This window comes from Chiloscyllium plagiosum, chromosome 7 (assembly GCF_004010195.1).
Source record: "Chiloscyllium plagiosum isolate BGI_BamShark_2017 chromosome 7, ASM401019v2, whole genome shotgun sequence".
NCBI lineage: Eukaryota > Metazoa > Chordata > Chondrichthyes > Orectolobiformes > Hemiscylliidae > Chiloscyllium > Chiloscyllium plagiosum.
In genome coordinates this window covers 22488486-22513273 of record NC_057716.1, presented here as the reverse complement: position 1 = coordinate 22513273, position 24788 = coordinate 22488486, and the positions used below count along the sequence as shown (strand labels likewise).

The 24788-nt window shown below is 43.8% G+C and overlaps 2 protein-coding genes across 3 annotated transcripts in view; both read left to right on the top strand.

Annotated features, from left to right (window-relative positions):
• Positions 1-16052, top strand: part of cpo (carboxypeptidase O) — a 36713-nt gene extending 20661 nt beyond the window's left edge. For both annotated transcript variants that reach the window (XM_043693242.1, XM_043693243.1), the window contains exons 10-11: positions 4769-4853; positions 13227-16052. In XM_043693242.1, coding sequence (XP_043549177.1) covers positions 4769-4853; positions 13227-13492 — 351 coding nt within the window. In that variant the 3' untranslated portion in view covers positions 13493-16052. The remainder of the gene's footprint in view (positions 1-4768; positions 4854-13226) is intronic.
• A 6824-nt stretch (positions 16053-22876) lies between these two features.
• LOC122551992 (carboxypeptidase O-like) overlaps positions 22877-24788 on the top strand; it is a 46659-nt gene continuing 44747 nt past the window's right edge. The window contains exon 1 of the mRNA XM_043694554.1: positions 22877-23003. Within this exon, the coding sequence (XP_043550489.1) occupies positions 22918-23003 (86 nt within the window). The 5' untranslated portion in view covers positions 22877-22917. The remainder of the gene's footprint in view (positions 23004-24788) is intronic.

Here is a 24788-nt window from a genome sequence, read left to right as displayed (position 1 = left end):
TCCTCAACTTCCCGCACCTCCACCATTGAACCCCACCCTTCCAACCACAATAAGAATAGAACCCTCCCAGTCCCATCTTCCTCTCCACTAATATCTGGATACTGTGCATTATCCTCCGCCATTTCCGTCACCTACAATCAGACTCCGACACAAGAGATATATTTCCCTCTCCACCCCTATCGGAATTTGGCAGAAACCATTCCCTCCATGACTCCCTCGTTAGGTCCACACCACCACCCACCACCCACCACCCACCACCGACCCACTCTCCACACCCGGAAAGGTTTGTTGGGAATGAATGAGCCTCGCGGTTGATGTGTTGCTTCCCCTCATCTGCTGGATCGTAAGTCTCGGATCGTATCTTTGGGGTCCTGAAGGGAGAGGGTGACCAGCCTCAAGTCGTTGTCCACGTAGGTACTAACGACATAGGTAGAAAGAGGGATAGGGATGTAAGGCAGGATTTCAGCGAGCTAGGGTGGAAGCTGAGACCTAAAATAAATAGAGTTGTTATCTCTAGTTTGTTACCCATGCCACGTGGTAGCGAGGCAAGGAATAGGGAGAGATATCAGCTGAACACGTGGCTGCAAGGATGGTGCAGGAGGGAGGGTTTCAGGTTCTTGAATAATTGGGGCTCATTCTGGGGAAGGTGGGACTTGTACAAACAGGACGGTCTTCACTTGAACCAGAGGGGTACTAATATCCTGGGTGGGAAATTTGTTGGTGTTATTCAGGTGGGTTTAAGCTAGCTCAGCAGGGGGCTGGGAACCAGAGGTGTAGTTGCAGTGCACAGGAGGATGAGAGTAGGAAGAACAGGGACAGGATTTCAGGGTCACAGGAATGTGACGGCAGACGGCAAAGTGGTTTGAAGTGTGTTTACTTCAACGCCAGAAGTATCCGAAATAAGGCAGGTGAGCTTGCAGCATGGATAGGTACCTGGGAATTCGATGCTGTGGCCATTTCGAAGACATCGATAGAGCAGGATCAGGAATGGATGTTGCAGGTTCCAGGGTTTAGATCTTTCATTAAGAACAGGCAAGAAGGTAAAAGGGGGTTGGGGGTGGGGGGTGTGGGCGTGGCCTTGTTAGTCAAGGATAGTATAACAGTGGCTGAGAGAACTTTTGATGAGGACTCGTCTACTGAGGTAGTGTGGGCTGAGGTTAGAAACAGGAGAGGAGAGGTCACACTGTTTGGAACCAAAAGAGAAAACACTGGAAAATTTCAGCAGGTCTGGCAACATCTGTAAGGAGAGAAAAGAGCTGTCGTTTAGAGTCTAACTGACCCTTTGTCAAAGCTCTGACAAAGGGTCAGTTAGACTCGAAACGTCAGCTCTTTTCTCTCCTTACAGATGCTGCCAGACCTGCTGTGATTATCCAGCGTTTTCTCTTTTGGTTTCAGATTCCAGCACCGGCAGTAATTTGCTTTTATCACACTGCTTGGAGTTTTTTATAGGCCTCCGCAGAGTTCCAGGGAGGTGGAAGAGAGGATTAGCAAAATTATTCTGGGTAGGAGTGAAAGGAACAGGATGGTCATTATGGGGAACTTTAACTTCCCCAACATTGACTGGAAATGCTATAACTCTAGTACATCGGATTGATCAGTTTTTGTCCAATGTGTACGGGAGGGTTTCCTGACACAGTATGTCGAAGGGCCGACAAGAGAGGAGGCCACACTGGACCTGGTGCTTGGTAATGAACCAGGCCGGGTATTTGATTTAGTGGTAGGTGAGCACTTTGGAGAGAGTGACCATAATTCAGTTACGTTTAGTTTGGCGACGGAAAGGGATAGGTACATGCCACAGGGCAAAAGTTATCAATGGGGCAAAGGCAATTATAATGCGATTAGGCAAGAATTAGGATGCATAGAATGGGGTAGCAAAATGCAGGGGATGCAGACAATGGAACTGTGGAGCTGGTTTAAGGAACAGATATTGCGCGTCCTTGATATCCCTGTCAGGCAGGGAGGAAGTGATAAGGTAAGGGAACCGTGGTTTACTACAGAAATTGCATCTCAAGTTATGAAGAAGAAGGAGGCTTTTGTGTTGATGAGGCAAGATGGTTCAGATGGAGAGATGGAGAGCTACAGATCAGCTAGGGCAGATTTAAAGAGAGAGTTAAGAAGAGCAAAGAGAGGACATGAGCAGTCTTTAATAAATAGAATAAAGGAGAACCCTAATGCTTTCTGTAGGTATGCGAGGAATAAAAGGATGATTCGGGTAGGAATAGGACCTGTCAAAGACAGAAGTGGGAAGTTGACTGTGGACCCTGTGGAGATCGGAGAGGTGCTAAACAAACATTTCTCATCGGTTTTCACTCAGGAAAATGCGAACATTGTTGAGGAGAAGAATGAGGTACAAGACTGAAAAGGATCGAGGTTAGTTACGAACAGATGTTGTCAATTCTGGAAGGAGTGAAAGTAGACAAGTCCCCAGGGCTGGATGGAATTTATCCGAGGATTCTCTGGGAAGCTAGGGAGGAGATAGCAGAGCCTTTGGCTTTGATATTTGAGTCATCATTGTCTACAGATTTAGTACCAGAGGACTGGAGGATTGCAGTGTTGTGTCCTTGTTTAAGAAGGGCAGGAGAGATGACCAAGGTAATTATAGACCAGTGAGCCTTACGTCTGTTGTAGGAAAAGTTATGGAAAGGATTATAAGAGGTAGGATTTATAATCATATAGCAAGCAATAATTTGATTGGAAATAGTCAACGTGGTTTTGTCAAGGGCAGGTCATGTCTCACAAACCTCATTGAGTTTTTTGAGAAGGTGACTAAGCATGTAGATGAGGGTTGGGCAGTTGACGTGGTATACATGGACTTCAGTAAAGCCTTTGATAAGGTTCCACATGGTAGGCTGTTGGAGAAAATGCAGAGGCATGGAATTGAGGGTGATTTAGCAGTTTGGATTAGAAACTGGCTTTCTGTAAGAAGGCAGCGAGTGGTGGTTGATGGAAAATATTCAGCCTGGAGTCCAGTTACTAGTGGTGTGCCACAAGGATCTGTTTTGGGACCACTGCTGTATGTTATTTTCATACGCAGACATAGGTGGATGGATTAGTACATTTGCAGACGACACTAAAGTCAGTAGAGTAGTGGACAGTTTGGAAGAATGTTACAGGTTGCAGGGGGACTTGGATAAACTGCAGAATTGGGCTAAGAGGTGGCAAATGGAGTTCAATGCAGATAAATGTAAGGTGATGCACTTTGTGAAGAATAACAGGAAGGCTGAGTACTGGGTCAATGGAAAAATTCTTGGTAGTGTGAATGTGCAGAAGGATCTTGGAGTCCATGTACGTAGATCCCTGAAAGTTGCCACCAGGTGGATAGTGCTGTTAAGAAGGCATACGGTGTGTTAGGTTTTATTCATAGAGCGATTGAGTTCTGAAGCTGCAATATCATGCTGCAACTTTACAAAATGCTAGTGCGGCCACACTTGGAATATTGTGTACAGTTCTGGTCCCCATATTTCAGGAAGGATGTGGAAACATTGGAAAAGGTGCAGAGGATATTTACCAGGATGTTGCCTGGTCTGGAGGGAAGGTCTTATGAGGAAAGCTGAGAGACTTGAGTCTGTTCTCATTGGCAAGAAGAAGGCTAAGAGGGGGTTTGATAGAGACACACAAGATGATCAGAGGATTAGATAGGGTAGACAGTGAGAGTGCTTTTGCTATGATGACGACTTCAGTGTGTACGAAGGGACATAACTACAAATTGAGGGGTGATAGATTTAAGACAGATGTCAGAGGCAGATTCTTTACGCAGAGAGTTGTAAGGGCGTGGAATGCCCTACCTGCTAATGTAGTCAACTCAGCCACATTAGGGAGATTTAAACAATCCTTAGATAAGCACATGGATGATGATGGGATAGTGTCGGGGGACAAGCTGAGAATAGTTCACAGGTCGGCGCAACATTGAGTGCCGAAGGACATGTTCTCCTCTGTATTGTTCTATGTTCTATGTTCATAGATCCCTGAAAGTTGCCACCCAGGTTGATAGGGTTGTTAAGAAGGCATACAGCATTTTAGCTTTTATTAGTGGAGGGCTTGAGTTTCGGAATCATGAGGCCATGCTGCAGCTGTACAAAGCTCTCCTGAGGCCGCATTTGGAGTATTGCATACAATTCTGGTCGTCTTCCCAGCTACCTTACCCCCACCCTCACCCCCACCCTTACCCTCCTATTTATCTCTCAGCTCCCTCCCCCCACCATTCCTGATGAAGGGCTTATGCCCGAAAAGTCAATTCTCCTGCTCCTCGGATGCTGCTGACCTGCTATGCTTTCTCAGCACCACAATTTTCGACTATTCATTATAATCACCAAGATCAATACAGTGAAACACTTAGACCAAACACTCCTGTTTGATTCAATAAATACACCTGAAAGTAGGCTGACCTATTCAATATTTCAATCAATTCGATCTTTGCAACTGACTGCAGATCATCTATGTATAATTGACTCTATTCACATTCCCCAGGAGGGTAGGATGTCTAATGCCTCATGAGTTGAACATTGCAATGGACAATTAAGAGTTAATCTTATTGCTGTGGGTCTGGAGTCCCAAGAAGGCCAGGCCAGGTAAGGATGGCAGATTAGTGAATGAAATAGGTTTTTACATCAATCAATGGCAGTCATTCTGGTCACCATTATTCATTACTAGCTTTTGATTCCAGATTTACGAATATGGAGAGACAAAAAGAAGAAAATACTTAAAAGTTTTTATCTTTAAAAACATTTAAACATTATCCTGTTTGATCATCCTCTTTGCCATCTTCTAGATGAATGTTGGGCGAAAGGCCGCTGATGCTTTGTACCAGAAGCATGGGACCGAATATAAAGTGGGACCCTTATCAGAGGTTCTCTGTAAGTTTAACCCTTACATTTTATCTTTATTTCTGTTAATGATCCTACCTCATTTCAGGTGTTGCTCACTCAGCTGAGTGACACTATTTGTGGTCTGATTTTCATCGAAATCAAAAAGGGGGCTACTGATGTCATTGCAGAGAGACTAATTACAGTAGTCATACAGGAATAGGACTGATCTCTCTCAATTATGACGCAGACACAGACAAATAGTGATTGAATTTCATTGACTTGGCATTTAAGTGACGCATTCCCAAACGGTTGGGGTTCTTGTGTTTGTGACTAAATGTAAAATAACTCGCTTATGTAAGGTGAAATATGGACAAGAAGCAAAAGACATGAACAACACAATGGAAGTCAAGTTCTAGGCAATGCCCTTCACAAAGGATAGATTAGCCTTGGAGAGGGTACCATTGCAAATACTTAGTTCATGGCTTATGTGTATGAGTAAACAGCTTTTTTGTTTTAGGACAAAGTCTTAACTGTAGAAAATGGAGTAAATGCAGCTATAACATAGCTGGAAGTCTGTTACATTTACAACATTGAGGAATTGTAGATTTAACAGGCTAATGTCTAGAAGGTAAGTTCATAAACCAGCAGGTGAGCTTGCGTAGCTAAGTAGACATGGCATCTGACATCATTTCACTAATTGCAGTACAAAGAAATGTTTTCCTTTGGTAGTTAGAGTTAATTTAGTTTTGAAGCATTCGGTAAGCCCTGAAGGATTGTGCAATCCATTTATTTAATCAGATCAAAGAAGGAATGAGGAATAAAGGTCCATGCAGGTAAATCCCAGAGCATGCTACGTCATCATGGAGATGGATGGAGCATAAGGGGATTTATGGTTTAAGTTTATCGGGGTGTTTGTTATTTGAGTTTGTTGTAGCCTGGACCCTGAACTCACTGTGGGAAGATAGCCAAAGTAGCGGACACTAACTTCAGTAGCAGAAACTAACTTCAACATTTACCATATGGAATGTGGATGACATTTGATCCCAGTTTGACTTTGGTGCCTGTATGGAATGAGCTGCCAGAGGAAGTGGTGAAGGCTGGTACAATTACAGCATTTAAAAGGCATCAGAATGGATATATGAATAGGAAGGGTTTGGAGGGACATGGGACAAATGTTAGGAAATGGGACTAGGTCAGATCAGGATATCTGGTCAGCATGGATGAGTAGGACCGAGGCATCTGTTTCTGTGCTGCTTTCTTCTGCAAGATGGCCTTGCAGAAGAAAGCAGCAGCAGCTAGACTTGTGGCTCCACGACTGGCTGTGTTGTACAGCAGGGAGGGTTGAAGTGTAGGCGAGCAGTAGTGGTAGGGTCAGGGGCACAGATAGACATTTCAGTGTTGCAAACGAGACTCCAGGATAGCATGTTACCTCCATGGTGCCAGGGTTGAGGATGTCTCTGAGCAGTCACAGGATATTCTGAAAAAGGGAGGGTGAGCAACCAGACGCTGTGGTTGATATCGGTACTAATGATACAGGCAGGAAAAGAGATGAGGTCCTGCAAAGCGAATTTAGGGCGTTCGGTTGAAAAGCAGGAACTCTAGGCCTGTAGTCTTGGGATTTCTCCCTGTGCCACGTGCTAGTGAGGCCAGAAATAAGAAGATAATCCAGTTGAATGCGTGGCTAAAGAGCTGGTATAGGAGAGTGGGCATCAGATACCTGGATCATTGGGATCTCTTCCAGGACAGGAAGGACCGGTACAGGAAGGACAGGTTGCACCTAAACTGGAGGGGCACCCCTCAGTATCCTTGCAGGGAGGTTTGCTAGTGCAAACTTGGGACGGTTCAAACTAGTGCGGTAGGGGTGGGTGGGAACCAGAGCAATAGACCACCATGGGGAGTGATTGAGGAGAAGCTAGAGGTTAAATCAAGTTAGTCTATTCAGAAGAACAGGCAGGACCAGGTTCATGAACACGGTGGGATTGGCAGTTTGAAGTGCATTTATTTTAATGTAAGGAGTATAACGGGTAAGGCACGTGAGTTTAGAGTGTGGATTAGAACACGGGACTACAATGGGGGTAGTCATTATAGAAACCTGGTGCAGAGAAAGGCAGGGCTGGTAAGTCAACATTCCAGGGTTTAGATGTTTCAGACATGATAGAGAGTGACGTAAAGGAGTGGGGGGGGGGTTGCATTACTGATTAAGGAGCATGTCACAGCTGCACTATGAGAGGACATCTTGGAGGGCTCATCCAGCGAGGCCTAATGGGTAGAACTCAGGAAATAGGAAGATGTAATGACGATGATGAGGTTATACTACAGGCCTCCCAGTAGCCAGTGGGAACTAGAGGAACAGATATATAAGCAGATTATGGAAAATTATAAACCAACAGGGATAGTGTAGTGGATAAGTTTAACTTCCCCAATATTGATTGGGACTTCCTTAATGCCATGGGCTTAGACAGGGCAAAATTTCTTTGGTGAATAGAATGTCTACTGTGTGGAAACAGGCTCTTCAGCCCAACAAGTCCACACCGACCCTCCGAATAATAATCCACTCAGACCCATTCCCCTACCCTATTACTCTACATTTTCTCCTGTCTAACCTACACATCCCACTGGCAATTTAGAATGGCCAATTCACCCTAACCTGCACATCTTTGGACTGTGGGAGGAAACCGGAGCACCTGGAGGAAACCCACGCAGACATGGGGAGAATGTGCAAACTCCATACAGAAGGTCACCCAAGGCTAGAATCAAACCAGGGTTCCTTGTACTGTGAGGCAGTAGCATTGAGCCACTGTGTTGCCCAGCATTTAGGAGGGCTTCTGGGAACATTAAGAAAATCGCCCAACTAGGGAAGGGGTTGTGCTCCATCTTGTATTGGAGAAGGGACCTGGCCAGATGATTGACATTTCAGTGGGGGAACATTTTGAGAACAGTGATCATAATTCCGCAAATTTCAAGACGCTTATGGATAAGGATCGTAGGGGTGGCACAGTAGCTTAAGGGTTAGCACTGCTATCTCACAGCGCCAGGGAGGCGGGTTCGATTCCAACATGGGGTGACTATCTGTGTGGAGTTTGCACATTCTCCCCATGTCTGTGCAGGCTTCTTCCGGGTGCTCCGGTTTCCTCTCACAATCCAAAGATGTGCGGGTTAGGTGAATTGGACGTGCTAAATTGCCCATAGTGTTCAAGGATGTGTAGGTTAGGTACATCAGTCAGGGGAAATGTAGAGCAATATGGTAGGGGAATGGGATAATCTTTGAAGGTTTGGTGTGGACTCGTTGGGCCGAATGGCCTGTTTCCACACTGTAGGGATTCTAATTATAAGGACAATCTTGATCCTCAGATGAAAGTGCTAAATTGGGAGAAGGTTAATTACAACAACATTAAGCAGAAACTGGAGAAATTAGATTGGGATGGCTATTTGAGGGTAAATCTGCCTCGAAAGTGTGGAACTTGATCAGAGTTCAGGTCTAGCGTGTCCTCGTGGGGATATAAGATAATGATGACAAGAATCTGGAACCCTGGATGATAAGAGATATTGAAAGCTTAGTCAAAAAGAAAAAGGAAGCATATGTAAGGTTAAGGAAACTGACATCAGGCAAGGGTCTTGAGCTATGTAAAGAAAGCAGGAAAGACCTTAAAAAGGGAATTAGGAGGGCTAATAGGGGCCATGAAATAACCTTGGAAAGTAGGATTAAGAAGATTCTCTATGCATTTTATACGTCTATTAGGGTTGAGTGGATAGTTAGGGAAAGGACAGGTCCACTCAAGGACAAAGAAGGGAATTTATATGTGGGGCCTGAGAAAGTGGGTGCGCCCTTGATGAGTACTTCACATTGGCATTGACCAAGGAGAAGGACAGTGATGCTGGTAAGATTAGAGAGGGGAATGTTGATATTCTGGGGCATATCGACATTAAAAAGGAAGAGGTGTTGGGTGTCTTAAAAAACATTAACGTCGGTAAGTCCCCAGGGTCTGATGGGATCTATCTCAGGATATTGAGGGAGGCAAGGGAGGAAACTCCTGGGGCCTTGACAGAGATCTTTGTATCCTCTTTAGCCACAGGCAAAGTTCCAGAAGATTCGAGAATAGCCAATGTTGTTCTTTTGTTTAAGAAGACCAATAGGGATAATCCAGGAAATTATAGGCTGGTGAGCCATATATCGGTGGGAGGGGCATTATTGGAGAAGTTTCTTAGGGACAGGATTTACTCACATTTGGAAAAATTTGGACTTATTGAGGAAAGTCAGCATGGCTTTCTGTAGGGGAAGACTTGTCTGAAAAATCTTTTTGAGTTTATTGAGGAATTGACAAAGATAACCATTAAGGGTACAACAGTGCTTGTACTCGACATGGACTTTATTAAGGCATTTGACAAGGTCCCTCATGATAGGCTGCTCCAAATGATTAAGTCACATGGGATCCATGGTGAGTCAGTAAGTTGGATACAAGATTGGCTTGGTCATAGAAGACAGTGGGTAGTTTTGCAGGGATGTTTTTCTGACCAAAGGTCTATTATCATTGATGTTCTGCAAGGATCCAATGTAGATGGTCTGATTAGTAAATTATCAGATGATATGAAAATTTCAGGAGTTGTGGATAGTGAGGAAGGCTGTTAAAGAATATAACAGGATATAGATCAGCTGAAAAGTTGGACAGAGAAATGGCAGATGAAGGTCAAATATAAAAGGAAAATACAGTGTTGACCCCAGAATCCAAACGCCCTATTGTTCGAACAACTTGGAATCCGAATAATTATTTCGAGAAAATTTTGCCCTAAAATGTGAACACATTTTCAGAATCCGAACACCACGTACCATTCCGGTCGCACATTGTTTGTTCAGTTCGTCCCTGGAAGTAGTCGTGAAAGCATCTCTCGTGTGTCCGTCACTAGTTTACCTCGTGTTCTCACCTTGATTTGTGCTGGATTTTTAAATGATCACCCTTGTGCATTCACCATGGAACCCAAGAAGAGCAGTGAAGCAAACAAAAGTAAGAGGAAGTCCGTGAGAATGACAATTGAGTTGAAGGAAGAACTCATCGCTAAGCATGAGAGCGGTACGCGTGTGTCTGATCTCGCTGCCATGTTTGAGATGCCTAAATTGACCGTCTGTATGATTCTGAAAAATAAAGGAGTGATAAAAGCAGCTGATGTGGCAAAAGGTGTTACGACTCTGACCTCTAAGATATCGAAGTTTATAGAGGAAAAACTCCCCTTAGTGTGGATAAATGAAAAACAGTTGGTTGGTGATCCCATCTCTGAGGGCATAATTTGTGACAAAGCCAGGCTCCTGTATGCTGACCTTAAAAAAGATATGCCTGGAAGTAGTGCTGATAGTGATGAGTTTAAGGCTAGTAGGGGGTGGTTTGAAAACTTTAAGAAGAGAACTGGGATCCACAGTGTTGTAATGCATGGAGAGGCTGCTAGTTCGAATGTGGATGCAGCGGCAAAGTTTGTGAAGAAATTTAGTGAGCTTGTGAACACTGAGGGTATGTGGCACAACAGGTGTTCAGTTGTGATGAGACAGGCCTCTTCTGGAAAAAGATGTCAAGGAGGACCTATATAACTAAGGAAGAGAAGTCTTTACCAGGCCATAAGCCAATGAAAGACAGGCTTACTCTCTTGTTGTGTGTAATGCTAGTGGAGACTGCTTGTGCACCACTCAGAGAATGTACTTGTGCTCAAAAAGAACAATGTTATTAAGATCAAGCTTAATGTTATGTGGAGGGCAAACATGAAAGTATGGGTTACCGGGCAGTTCTTCACTGAGGGGATTCATGAGGAGTTTGCCCCTTCTGTGAAGGCTTATCTTAAGGAAAAGAATCTACGCCAGAAGGCTCTTCTTGTGATGGACAACACTCCTGCTCATCCTCCAGGCATGGAAGAAGATTTAGTGGACAGATATAGCTTCATCAAGGTGAAGTTCTTGTCCCAGTACCACTCCTCTCATCCAGCCCATGGACCAGCAAGTTATCTCAAATTTCAAAAAACTGTACACCAAGGCGATGTTCCAGAGATGCTTTGAGGTGACAAACAAGACCGAACTGACCCTCAGAGACTTTTGGAAAGATCATTATAATATCCTCCATTGGTTAAGAATCATAGACAAAGCATGGAGGGAAGTATCGCTGAGGACAATGATCTCTGCCTGGAAGAAACTCTGGCCTGAATGTATTGCAGGGAGAGACTTTGAAGGCTTCGAAGAACCGCCTGTTGTGCCTGTTATTGTGTCTCTGGGCAAGTCCATGGGCTTGGAGGTGAGTGAAGAGGATGTGGATGAGTTAGTGGAGGATCACAAGAATGAACTCACCACAGAAGAACTTCAGCACCTCCACAAGACGCAGCAAGAAGAAGTGGCAGAGGAAATTTCTTCAGAGGAGGAAAAGGGAGCTAGTGGGAACATTTCCAGTGCTGAAATTAAGGAACTGTGCTTCCTGTGGTCTAAAACACAGGCCATTGTTGAAAACTGGCATCCTAACAAGGCAGTGGTCAACAGGAGCATAAACGTAAACATAGGTGACTCACCTTCCAAGTAGTAAACCCTCCCCCTCCTTCCTCTCTCCAGCTTCCATATGCACCATTAGCACTCCTCACTAAAGTAAATGAAGTTATTTTCATGTTAGTACATTTATTTCTTGTTCTTATTATTATTACTTGATATTTAGGTCATTTACTCATCTTATTTTACCTTAACCATGTGTATTTGCAGTTAAAACTGTCTTGGAAATGTTTTTTATTGGGTCCAGAAATGGATTAATTCACTTTCCATTATTTCCTATGGGAAAAATAGTTTCGGAATCCGAACTGTTCGCAATCCGAACAGCCTTCTGGAACGAATTAAATTTGGATTCCGAGGCACCACTGTACACCTATTGCCTGTATATTCTTCTAAGGATTCACTTGATCGCTTCTATCTATACCTGACATATGTTTCCTTCTTTTTCTTAAACAAAAACTGGATATCTCTAGTCATCCAGCATTCCCTATACTTACCAGCCTTTCCTTTCACTCCCTAACAGGAATATACTGTCTCTGGAGTCTCTTATCTCATTTCTGAAGGCTTCCCATTGTCCAGCCGTCCCTTTACCTGCAAACATCTGCCCCCAATTAACTTTTGAAAGTTCTTGCTTAATACCATCAAAATTAACCTTTCTCCAATTTAGAACTTCAACTTTTAGATCTGGTCTAGCCTTTTCCATCACTATTTTAAAACTCATGGAATTATGGTTGCTGGCCACAAAGTACTCCACCCCCTGACACCTCAGTCACCTGCCCTGCCTTATTTCCCAAGAGTAGGTCAAATTTTGCTCCTTTTCTATTCGGTACATCCATATACTGAATCAAAAAATTTTTTTGCGCACACTTAACAAATTCCTCTTCATCTAAACCTTTAACATTATGGCAGTACCAACACCAGGCAATTTTGGAAAGGTGGTTCTCGAAAGAAAGTCTGTCCAGAAAGCCCCAGCCCTCTAAAAGTGGTCTTAGTTTTACGGCAATGAAGAGACAAAGAGAGCAAACAGCAGAAGCACAGTTACCTAATGTTATTATGGAAGGTGACTCATCTTCCAAGCAGTAAACCCTCTCCCTCCTTCCTCCTCTCCAGCTTCCACATGCACCATTAGCTCTCCTCACTAAGGTAAATGAAGTTATTTCCATGTTAGTACATTTATTTCTTGATTTTATTATTATTAGTTGATATTTAGGTCATTTACTCATCTTATTTTACCTTAACCATGTGTATTTGCAGTTAAAACTGTCTTGGAAATGTTTTTTATTGGGTCCAGAAATGGATTAATTCACTTTCCATTATTTCCTATGGGGGGAATAGTTTCAGAATTCGAACTTCTTGCAATCCGAACAGCCTCCTGGAACGAATTAAAGTCGGGTTCCGAGGCACCACTGTATACAATAAATGGCAGGAACTTTATGAACATTGATATACAGGGGGATCTAGGGGTGCAAATCCATAGCTCCCTGAAAGTGGCAACACAAGTGGATGAGGTGGTAAAGAAGGCATATAGCATGCTTGCCTTCATTGGTTGGTGCATTGAGTATAAACACTGGCAAGTCATGTTGCTGCTGTGTGAAACTATAGTTAAGCCACATTTGGAGCATTGCACACTGTTTGTTGGCCACCCTAGAGAAAGGGTATGGAGCTTTAGAAAGGGTGCAGATGAAGTTTACCAGGATGTTGCTTGAATTGGAGCATATTAAGATTGATATGTCTTATAAGGAAATGCTTTGGGGAGTAGTAAAGAGTAAAACAGTGCAAACCATACAAAGTTATAACTTATAGTGTAAAGAGTTTTCTTTGTATTTAATCATAATGTACAATAAAGTTTGGTTTCTTTAAAAGTGCAGAACCATGTGGCATAATTCAATCTGTTAAAATATAGTTCTATTTCACAGACTATGCTGCTGGCACGTCTTGTGACTGGGTAGCTGACCTTGGGATCGACTTTTCATACATACTTGAGCTCCGAGACAATGGGACCTATAACTTTGTCCTCCCAGAGGATCAGATCCAGCCAACCTGTGAGGAAACCATGGCTGCTGTGATGATCATCATCGAACACGTACATGATAAATATTTCCCGAACTCCACTCCGACCATTCTAGCCCTGTGGTCCAGTGTGTTGGTCCCCAGCTTCTTAACCATATACTTTATCAAATAATTCCTAGAACCAGGGGTGAGACCAAAGAAGTGAAACAGTGGGTTGGGGTGAGTGGTGTTATTGAGGGAAATGTTGGGATGGAGGAATGGGGACACAAACACATGTAGTCATAGACTCACTGCGGCTCAGAACACTCCATAGAACAATCCAGTCAGCCACAGCTCCTGGCTGTATTGCCACAATCCAGAAGTTTATTTTGCTCAATTTCCTGTCCAATTTCATTTTGAAATCATTGGACGTCTTTCAATATCCTATAGCATTACCAGTCCCACTGTGAAAAAAAAGGTTCTTCCTCACCACTCCCTACCCCACATCAGTTCCTTGGTCCTGCTAACAGAAAATGGTAATTACGTTTCTTTGTCCAAATCTGCTTTGTCCAAAAGAGGACAAGCATAGCTTCTCCAAGCTAACCTTGTAGCTCAAATCTCTTACCCCTCAAAACATTCTGGTCAAGCACCTCTGTATCCTCTCAAGGGCTCTCACACCCTTGTTTAACAGTGGTGACTTAAACTGGATGTGGTACCCTATTTAAATCCTAACTAGGCTTGATAAAGATTCAGCATAACATTACTGCCTTTGTACTCAATAGTTCTACACCATTGATAAGGCCCAATTTCTAATCTACCTTACTAATTACTTTTTCAATATATCCTGTGACCTTCAAAGGTCCATACACATGTACCTCCAGGTCCCTCAGTCTGCATATGTTCACATCTGGATCACTTCCAGGAGCAGGAAGAGGGACATGCCCTGACAATGTTTGTAAGTCAGTTTTGTACTATTGCTCCATGTGGCTAGGCCACTCTTGAGAGGGACATAGGATTGAGGATTGTCAGAAGTGTAATGGAGATGTGTATTCCAGTTATTATATGTCATGGTAAAACAGGAATATTCAATGAAAACAAGGGATGACACCCACAGAAATCGATCGTAGGCAAAGTTGAAGGACTGCTGACCAATACATAATGACTGACATCTTTGGAACATTTCACTTGTGTACTTTATTGAAGGAAATGAGAGATTTTATAGAACAACATCACAACATTCTTCCTAAATTCCTGTCCTTTATGTCCCAGCCCTCCCAAAGGGACTAGGTATATCACATGACAAAGGTGCTCAGATTAAGTGAAATGAAATGTCATTTCCAGAGAGTAGTCGTACGGGCAAACTGACAACTCCCTGGAGTAGAACAAAGTTGTCAGGTAATGCAAATAAATTCCAGCACAGAAACAGACCATTTAGCCCAACTGGTCCATGCCAGTCTTTCTATTCCACCAGAGTGTGTCACCTGCCAACTTTTATTTTTAATCTAGCTCTCTCAATGTGCCCCTCTGTTCCTTTCCTGCTCAGGTACTTATCTAGCTTCCCATTAACTGTACTTGTGCTATTCCCTTCAAATACTCCTCTTATTATTGGATTCCAGATTCTAATCATTCCCTAATCTAAACGCTGTTTCGATTTATTAGTCACCATGTTTAAGGCCCTCTGTTGACATCTGTCCCATTCAAAACCATTCATAATCTTTCAAACCGTAGCACCCTTCCTTTCTCTCTGGTTTAGAGAAGAGAACTCCAGCCTGTTCAACATTCCTCTGTCGGCTCCTGGCCTGAGGTCTCGATCCCAAGGGAACAAGGTGACTGGCCTCATAAATGTCTGATTGAAGTACAATTTGGCAGGCCTTCCCTGCAAGACTCAGCGCACTCTCTTACCAACTCTCGAGGAGCTACTGAGACGCCCACATTTTAATAGGATTCCACCCAATGTACTTCCAAATTCCTGAGTCCAACTTAACTGGTGAACGACAGTGGTCCCAGCACCACTAGGAAGACCATTTGAGGAAGACCATTTCCTGCTTGTTGTTAGTCTGAGTGACCATCTTGAGCGCTAATTCTTCTGGTTTGAAGCCTGGTTTACTCTGTTTCAATATTAATACCCTGATTTGACATGGTCTAACATTAATCAAGAGTCTAATATGTGCTATCCTATCAAAGGCTGTTTGGAAATCCATCATTAGTGATCTATGCACTTCAATCCCCACATGTATGCTTCTCCTTTCAATCGTTAATTTACCAGAGATTATTTGGCATCTTCTGTTCTTCATATTACCTACGTCTTTAAGAGTTGTTCCTTTCACAGCAACGCAATAGATTAGAAGCTACCACTCGATGCTCAGGGAAAATTAAAAATAAATTTCTCAGCCTGGTAACTGGCAAATTGACTCAAATAGTTTGAAAACGAAAGGATTAATGAACTGAATAGGTGATAAGAAAGGAGTCGATATCATAATCATTGCAGCAGAGAGAAACCAAGCTCCTACAAGAGGGACTGGCAGCATCTAAGAAGTATGTCTGAAGTTTGAGTAGGATATGGATGTTCAAAGAGACTACAGAAGTTTAAGAAAATGTCAGAAGGACAAGTTCACAAGATAAATCCAGTCAGATTTTTGTATACTCCGTCGCCTATAACCAAAACAGGAAGCTATGTTATTCACTGCTCGTTTTACCAAGTCTCAATTTATGTGTAATAAATCTGCACACTTTGACAATATCATTGACTTATTTATCACACCCAAAATTCATTAAACCTCTCAACATCAAAGCAGGAGATTTGAAACCTACAATATACCAAAGGGTGGTCAGCACATGACAACCAGTGTATAGACAATGCACATTACTGGTTGCAACCTATAACTGGGAGATCATTTGGAATTTATAGAGACTGAGAGGGAGACCTCTACTTTCACAGAAAAGAAAACTGAGCACCTGACTAATGTTGCTGAGTCAGCATTGCTCCCATGCCTATTTCTCTCATGTTATTACTGAGAGATGATTTTTCTTGTGTAGTACAAATTGTGATTCTGGAAAGTGTGAAAATAGATAAGACCCCTATCTGGGGCCGGATGGGATTTATCCTAGGAATCTCTGGGAAGCCAGGGAGGAGATTGCAGAGACTTTGTATTTGATCTTTATTTCATCATTGTCTACAGGAATAGTGCCAGAAGACTGGAGGTTAGCAAATGTTGTCCCCTTGTTCAAGAAAGGAAGTAGATACAACCCTGGTAATTATAGACTCTGAACCTTACTTCAGTTGTGGGTAAAGTGTTGGAAAGGGTTATAAGAGATATAATTTATAATCATCTAAAGAGGAATAAGTTGATTAGGGATAGTCAACATGGTTTTGTGAAGGGTAGGTTGTACCTCACAAACCATATTGAGTTCTTTGAGAAGGTGGCCAAACAGGTGGATGAGGGTAAAGTGGTTGATGTGGTGTATATGGATTTCAGTAAAGCGTTTGACAAGGTTCCCCATGGTAGACTATTTAAGGAAATACAGAGGCATAGGATTGAGGATGATTTAGTGGTTTGGATCAGAAATTGGCTAGCTGAAAGAAGTCAGAGGGTGGTGGTTGATGGGAAATGTTCATCCTGGAGTTCAGTTACTACTGGTGTACCGCAAGGATCTGTTTTGGGACCACTGCTGTTTGTCATTTTTATAAATGACCTAGATGAGGGCATAGGAGGATGGGTTTGTAAATTTATGGATGACACTAAGGTCGGTGAAGTTGTGAATAGTGTGGAAGAATATTGCAGGTTACGAAGGGACATAGATAAACTGCATAGCTGGGCTGAGAGGTGGGAAATGGTGTTTAATGTGGAAAAGTGTGAGGTGATTCACTTTGGAAGAAGCAACAGGAATAAAGAGTACTGGGCTCATGGTAAGATTCTTGGTAGTGTAGATGAGCAGAGAGATCTTGGTGCCCATATATATAAATCCCTGAAAGTTGCCACCCAGATTTATAGGGTTGTTAAGCAGGCATATGTTGTGTTAGCTTTCATTGGTAGAGGGATTGAGTTTCGGAGCTATGAGGTCATGTTGCAGCTGTACAAAACTCTGGTGCGGTCGCACTTGGAGTATTTTGTACAGTTCTGGTCGCCGCATTAGGGGAAGGATGTGAAAGCTTTGGAAAGGGTTCAGAGGAGATTTACTAGAATGTTGCCATGTATAGAGGGAAGGCCTTATGAGGAAAGGCTGAGGGACTTGAGGCTGTTTTCATTAGAGAGAAGAAGGTTGTGAGGTGACTTGATTGAGAGATATAAGATAATCAGAAAGTTAGATAGGATGGACAGTGAAAGCTTTTTTCCTCAGATGGTGATGGCTAACATGAGGAGACATAGCTATTAATTGAGGGGTGATAGATATAGGACAGATGTCAAAGGTAGTTTCTTTACACAGAGAGTAGTAAGGGTGTTGGACACCATGCCTACAACAGCAGTTAGATATGCCAACTTTAAGGGCATTTAAATGGTCATTGGATAGACATATGGATGATAATGGAATAGTGTAGGTTAGATGGGTTTCAGATTGGTTCCACAGGTTGGTACAAAATCAAGGGCCGAAGGGCCTGTACGGTGCTGTAATGTTCTCTATTCTACATGCTATGTTATAAATTTGGCATTCTTGTGTTTTGGCCTCATGAATACAAGATGGAAGGTTGCAGAAACCTGTCTCTCTTTCATTCAATAAATCCTAAAGTGGAATGGTCACAACACCAATCTCTGGGGGAGGCCCATTGTACATTTACCATGATATTTCTGAAGGATTTTTAAAAAAAGTGAGCATAGATACTTCTGGGCCCCAGGGTTGGGATTCATGTCATGGCCTTACTTGTTCAGATCAAATGTATGAGGCACAGAGTTGGACAACTCACTTCATCTGCTGTATTTCTGTGCCCTCAGTGCTGGTCTTCTCTTGGCAATACTGCCTGTGTGGTCTGCACAGACCAGGAGGCACCCATAAAGTTATTTGCCAATCCTGTGATAGAGCCAATGCTTTTGTTTTGAATGGGAGGTTGTCAATTAAAAGCAAGATCAGGCTTCCATCATTAGTTACCTCATCAACGACCTTCCCTTGATCATCATATCAGAAATGGGAAAATCCACTGATTTGAACATAATACTCAGAATGGCGTGGTGGCTCAGTGGTTAGCACTGTTGTTTCACAGTGCCAGGGACCCCGGTTCGATTCTACTGTTGAGTGACTGTGTGTGATGTTTGCGCATTACCTCCGGCTGATAACTCTCAAGTTAAAATTGGTGTCTCACAAATAACAGTTTTGCAGACAATGACCAATTCCAACAAGTGTGAATCTAACCATCACCCCTTGACAGTCAGTTGCATTATCATCACTGCACCCCTCACAATCAGTACCCTGAAGGCTACCATTGACCAGAAACTAAACTGAGCGAGCCATTATAAACAAATAGAGTCACAGAGTCATAGAGCACAGAAACAGGCCTTTCAGTTCAACTTGTCCATGCTGGCCAGGTTTCCCAGACTGAACTAATCCTGTTTGCCTGCATATGGCCCATCTCCCTCGAAACCTTTCCTATCTGTGTACTTATCTTTTAAATGCTGTAATTGCACTCACCTCTATCACTTCCTCCGACAGCTCCTTCCATATACGTACCACGCTCTTTGTGGAAAAGTTGTCCCTCCGGCCCTTTTTAAATCTTTCCCCTCTCACCCTAAACCTATGCTCTCTAGTTCTGGACTCCCCCACCCCAGGGAAGAGACTTTGTCTATTTACCCTATCTATGCCCCTCATGATTTTATGAACCTCTAGAAGGTCACCCCTCAGCCTCCGACGCTCCAGGGAAAACAGCCCCAGCCTGTTCAGCCTCTCCCTATTGCTCAAATCCTCCAACCCTGGCAACATCCTTGTAAATCTTTTCTGAACCCTTTCACAACATCTTTCACAAGTAGGGAAGGAAATGAGAATTGTACACAATATTCCAACAGTGGCCTAACCAATGTCCTGTACAGCCGCAATATGACCTCTCAACTTGCACCCTTTCCAGTTTAATAACATCCTTCCTAAAGCAGGGGTGACTAGAATTGTATGTAGTACTCCAACTGTGGCCTTTCCAATATCTTGTACAGCTCCTCAATATGATGTCCCAACTCCTATACTGAATGCTCAGACCAATGTAGGCAAGCATGCCAAACTCCTTCTTCACCACCCTGTAGACCTGGACTAATAACTTTTAAAAATGTGAAATCTCCTCATTCAAATTTGAAATTTATCAATTGAAACTGCCTGGCCAGCGTGTGCCCTATGACTCACCCCCCAGTATCCTCACCCCTGCTTACTAAGGGTCAACAGTTTCTCCAGGGAGAGAGTTGCAGATATCCCCTAGCCTTGAGGATATGCACCCCTCATCACTCATGACTGTCTGGCTCTCCTGTTCAAGCTGCAAACCATTTAGACAAGGTGCAAGTGTTTAGGTTGGTTTGCACTGAGTTCACTCCTAAATTGGTGAGCTGGCTTTTTGAATGGATTTTAAAATGATTCAGGAAACATGGGCATTGCTGCTGGGCCGGCATTTTATTGCCCTAGAGAAGGTGGTGGTAGCTGCTTTCTTGAACTGCTTGATGTAGGCTGACCCACAATGCTGTTAGGGAGGGCATTCCAGGATTTTGACCCAGCAACAATAAAGAATGGTGATGTAGCTCCACGTCAGGATGGTGAGCGGCTTGGAGCCGATGGTGTTCCCATGCATCTGCTGCCCTTATCCTTTGAGATGGAAGTGCTCGTGGGTTTGGGTGATGTTACATAAGGATCTTTCTTGAATTTCTGAGATCTTGCAGAAAGTGCACGCTGATGCAACTGAGCATCGGTGTTCGAAGGAATGAATGTTTGTGGATTTGATGCCAATCAAGTGGGCTGCTTTTTCCTGGATGGAGTCACTCTTCTTGAATGTTGTTGGAGCTGCACTCATCCAGACAAGTAGGGAGTATTCCTGATGAAGGGCTCCTGCCCGAAATGTCGGTCTTCCTGCTCCTCGGATGCTGCCTGACCTGCAGTGCTTTTCCAGTACCACTCTAATCTCTAATATCTCAGTATTCCATCACACTCCTGACTTATGCTGTGATAACTTGAGAAAGTCCAAAGGTAGTGATTCTGAGATAAATAACTCACCTCCGTATTCCGGCCACCATCTATAAAACATAAGTTTCTGGAGTATGATAGAAATCCAGGCAGAAGTGGGTACTGCATACGCTGGAGATTAGAGTCAAGATTAGAGTGCTGCTGGAAAAGTACAGCAGGTCAGGCAGCATCCGAGGAGCAGGAAAATTGACGTTTCGGCCAAAAGCCCTTCATCAGGAATGATAGAAATCTGTCCTATTGCCTAGAACTCCAACAGCACTCAAGTAACTCCACACCATCCAGGACAAAGCAGCATGTTTGAATAGCTCCCCGTCCATCACCATAGAATCCCTACAGTGTGGAAGCAGACCATTCATTGAATCCGCACTGTCACTCCAAACAGTATCCCACACAGATCCGCCCCCTCAAACCTATCCCTGTAAGCGTGTATTTCCCACGGCCAATCCCGGGTCCCTGGCCCTGTAAGGCAGCTGTGCTAACCACTGAGCCATGCCAACCATCATCAACATCCACATTCCCCAACTCTCAGCAGCAGCAGCTGGTGTCATTTACAGGACATACTGCAAGAACTCACCAAGGCAGCTTCCAAACCCATGACCAACTACTACCATCAGGAAGAACAAGGGTAACAGATACATGGGAACACTACCAACTGCAAGCTCCCTCCAAGCCACTCACCACCTTGACTTGGAAATATATCACCTTGTTCCACCTGTGGTACCGAGTCAAAATCCCTGAACTGACTCCCAAACATTATGGGGGTTACTGCACCCCAAGGACTGCAGCGCTTTAAGAAGGCAGCTCACCACCACCTTCTCTGAGATAATTAGAGATGGCCAATAAATATTGGCCTAGCCAGCAATGACTACGTCCTGTGAAAACGTTTTAAAAGGTGCATGCCCCCATCAGTCACACACTAGAGCTCATACCTGACCCCAAATACTGCCTTCCTCACCCTCACACCCTTATCCATGCTGCAAAAACCACAGCCACCTCCCAGTGTCTCCAGATACCTCCAGCTGATCAACTTTCGTGGGCACATCAACCAAACACAGTGGCAGCACAATCACTTCCATTCTTCACCTCTCTGTTGTAGGGCAAAGGAAGGTCCAAATGCCAGCTATCTTGGAGGTCAAGGTGGCAAACAGGCACTGCTGTCTGGGACTCAGAAGAAGATTGTGTATAGGGGAGCTCTAAATGAGCTTGCACTCGAACAGGGCGAGTGAACTAGCTGGCCTGTTGGAGAAGTCCTATTTTTCCACAGTCAAGTGCCTGTTGCTCTATGTAATGGCATTGTGGTACCCAGCAAGCTCTCTGGACAGTGCTTGTGAGGGAGAGGCAAAGGGTAGGTTAGTGGTTAACACTACTACCTCACAGTGCCACCATCCTGGGTTTGATTCCAGCCTCAGGTGACACTCTGTGTAACGTTTGCGCATTCTCCCCTGGTCTGCGTGGGCTTCCTCCCACAGTCCAAAGATGTGTGGGTTAGGTAGTTTGGCCAGGCTAACTTGCCCATAGTGTGCAGGCTAGGTGGATCAGCCATGGGAAATGCAGGGTTACAGGAATAAGGGGTAGGGGTTGGATTGTGTGGGATGCTCTTCAGAGAATTGGTATGGACTTGAAGGGCTGAATGGCCTGCTTCCACATTGTAAGGATTCTGTAATTACCCAAGTATGTTGCCAAGTATCTTCTGTCTTAAAAGAAAGTTCAGGACAAATACAATTTGGTCAATTAACCACAAAGCGACAGTGAGTGCTATCAGGCAACACTTACCCAGTGACAGCGTGTCCCTCTACAAAACGCATTCACTTGAAAGGGCTGGCAAATGGTGAGTTCAAAGCTAACTTTGAAACATGTTGCCTCACCCACTGCACTGAAGTGTCCCCTTGCTTTTTGTGCTGAACTCCTGGAACAAGAATTTAAAACCCATAACTTTATAATGCAGAGGCTGCCCATTGGGTCATGGCTGAACTAACTCCAACCCCTTGATTTGTTTTCTCAGCCAAAAACTTTTCCTTTCCAAATATTTGTTGGATTCCCTTCTGAAAGCTGCTACAGACTTTACACTTGCATCAGGCAGGCAAGTGACAACGTGCTCAGAAAAAACAATCACTTAATCTCCCTACTAGTTATTTTGCCCATTTTCTTAAATATAAGCCCTTTGGTTACTAATTCTCCTGTCAATGGAAGAGTTTCTCCCTCTTAAAATTTATAATCTTGATAATGTTTATTATATCTCCCCATAAATTCTCTGCTTTTAAGGGGAACTAGGTTACTTTTTTCCACCTTCTCCACATAGCTGCAGTTAATCTAACCTTTCATCACCTTTACTTACAATGCAAAGAAGCTACAAGATGGTAATTTGTGGGTTAAGAATGTGGGCGTGTTGCGGGTGCTACCGAAGACAGTTTTATTAGACTGTGTGCTATGCACAGCTCTCAGATCCCAAGTCCATTTGTGAAGGTGCAGTGAATTTGAATGATCATGAAACGGTGGATAAAGTGCATCTTTATCCTGGAGTTAATCCCACTACTTACAGACAGCTTCCAGGCACGATACAATGGGTAAGTCAATCAAATGTTATTGTTGTATTGTCAGTGAAGAAGACGGTTGGTATTTGCCTAATGTCAATAATATATGACAATAAATCCACAGTTCTGGTGGAGCTCCCCCACCCAGTGACAATGATCCACCAAATCTGGACATGATTGAATTCATAATCTAAACCAATGTTGCCATGCAGTGTTGCGGGAGTGCCACACTGTTGGTGGTACCACCCCACAGCTGAAATGTAAAACCAGGGTATTGTCCATTCATTTGGGTTGATGCAACAGATCCCGTGGGACTATCCTGGTGCCTTGTTCAATATTCCTACTGCATAATACCATTAGAGGTATGGTAAGCATCCATCTGATTTTGCTGCTGGTAGGATCTTGTCATAACTTGACTGAAGTGATTGAGGTTGGAAGCTTGATGTATCAAATGTTGCTCATTCACTGTCTGTTGTTTAAGTAACTTTTGAATAATCTTTGCCCTTATTTAATTCATGTCCACAATCAATTCCTCATTAACACCAATGAATACACTTCAAACAGTATGTTGTTGATTGGCAAGTGTTTTTGAAGTACTCTGATGTTTACAATTGTTTTAAAAGCACCAATTATTTTTTATGTCTCTCTAATCTGGTAGGGTTAGATGCATCAGCTGACTATTAGAGCACTTGTCTGTGTTTAAGTAATTCACTGGAAAATCTACTCACTTAACAAGTCTGTGGTCTGCCCAGTATGTGTTAATGAGCAAACATTAGCACGCAGACATTGCCAACAAATCCTGTTTTTTGACTAAGTCCGCAATGCATTGGGTTTGTTGGAGGGTTGTCAGATGGAGTTTTCTCACCCTAGTTTACCAAACTCACAGCATTAATTACCTACACCGCGCCTATGGCATCTCTCATGCCCACTTTCCACCCCACCTTACCCACATCAAATCGCTCCTCAGCAGATACCTATGTGATTGTAGGCAGTTCAGCCGATAGGTATGGGATGCTGCATTTGCCTTATTGTATGAGGACCTGCTGACTGATGGATGCCTTTATGAACTCCATTGAGGACAGTCACCTCAGACTTTGAGACATGGTGGCCTGGTTGCCACCCACACACTGGGTATACTTACCAGGTAAGCTGCTGGCACATAGAGCAAATGTGAGATTGATGTTGTACTGCAAGATATACACCCCCCACCTAGGCAGATGACTGCACAGCAGCAAAGTCAGCTGCCTGTTTGCGTGACTGCACGTCATGGTTGTGATGCTATGAGCACACAGATAGGCATTAAGTGAGTGAATGCCTTGTCTGGTCCGTGAACCTGGTGTCTGTCCCTTTGCACTGAGTCTCTCCACTATTGCCTTTCAACACCTATTGCCAGTCTGCCTGCAATGCAAGTCTGTGCTACCAGAGCACATAGCTGGTGTACAGCAGAAGTGCCAGGTGGCTGTGATGGGTTAGCACAGACTGGATGCTAATGTCGTTGGAAGAGGAGTGCATTCGGCCAATGCTGGGCAACATGGAGGTGATTTGGAACAAGGTACACACTTTGGTTTCCTTGGTGAGTTTTCCGAATGTCTAACTTGTTTGGTGAGTCTCATCGGTCGCGGGAGGTTGAATATTAGCAAGGCAAATATTAGTGGGTGGCACGGTGGCATAGTGGTTAGCACTGCTGCCTCTCAGCGCCAGAGACCCGGGTTCAATTCCCGCCTCAGGCGACTGACTGTGTGGAGTTTGCACGTTCTCCCCGTGTCTGCGTGGGTTTCCTCCGGGTGCTCCGGTTTCCTCCCACAGTCCAAAGATGTG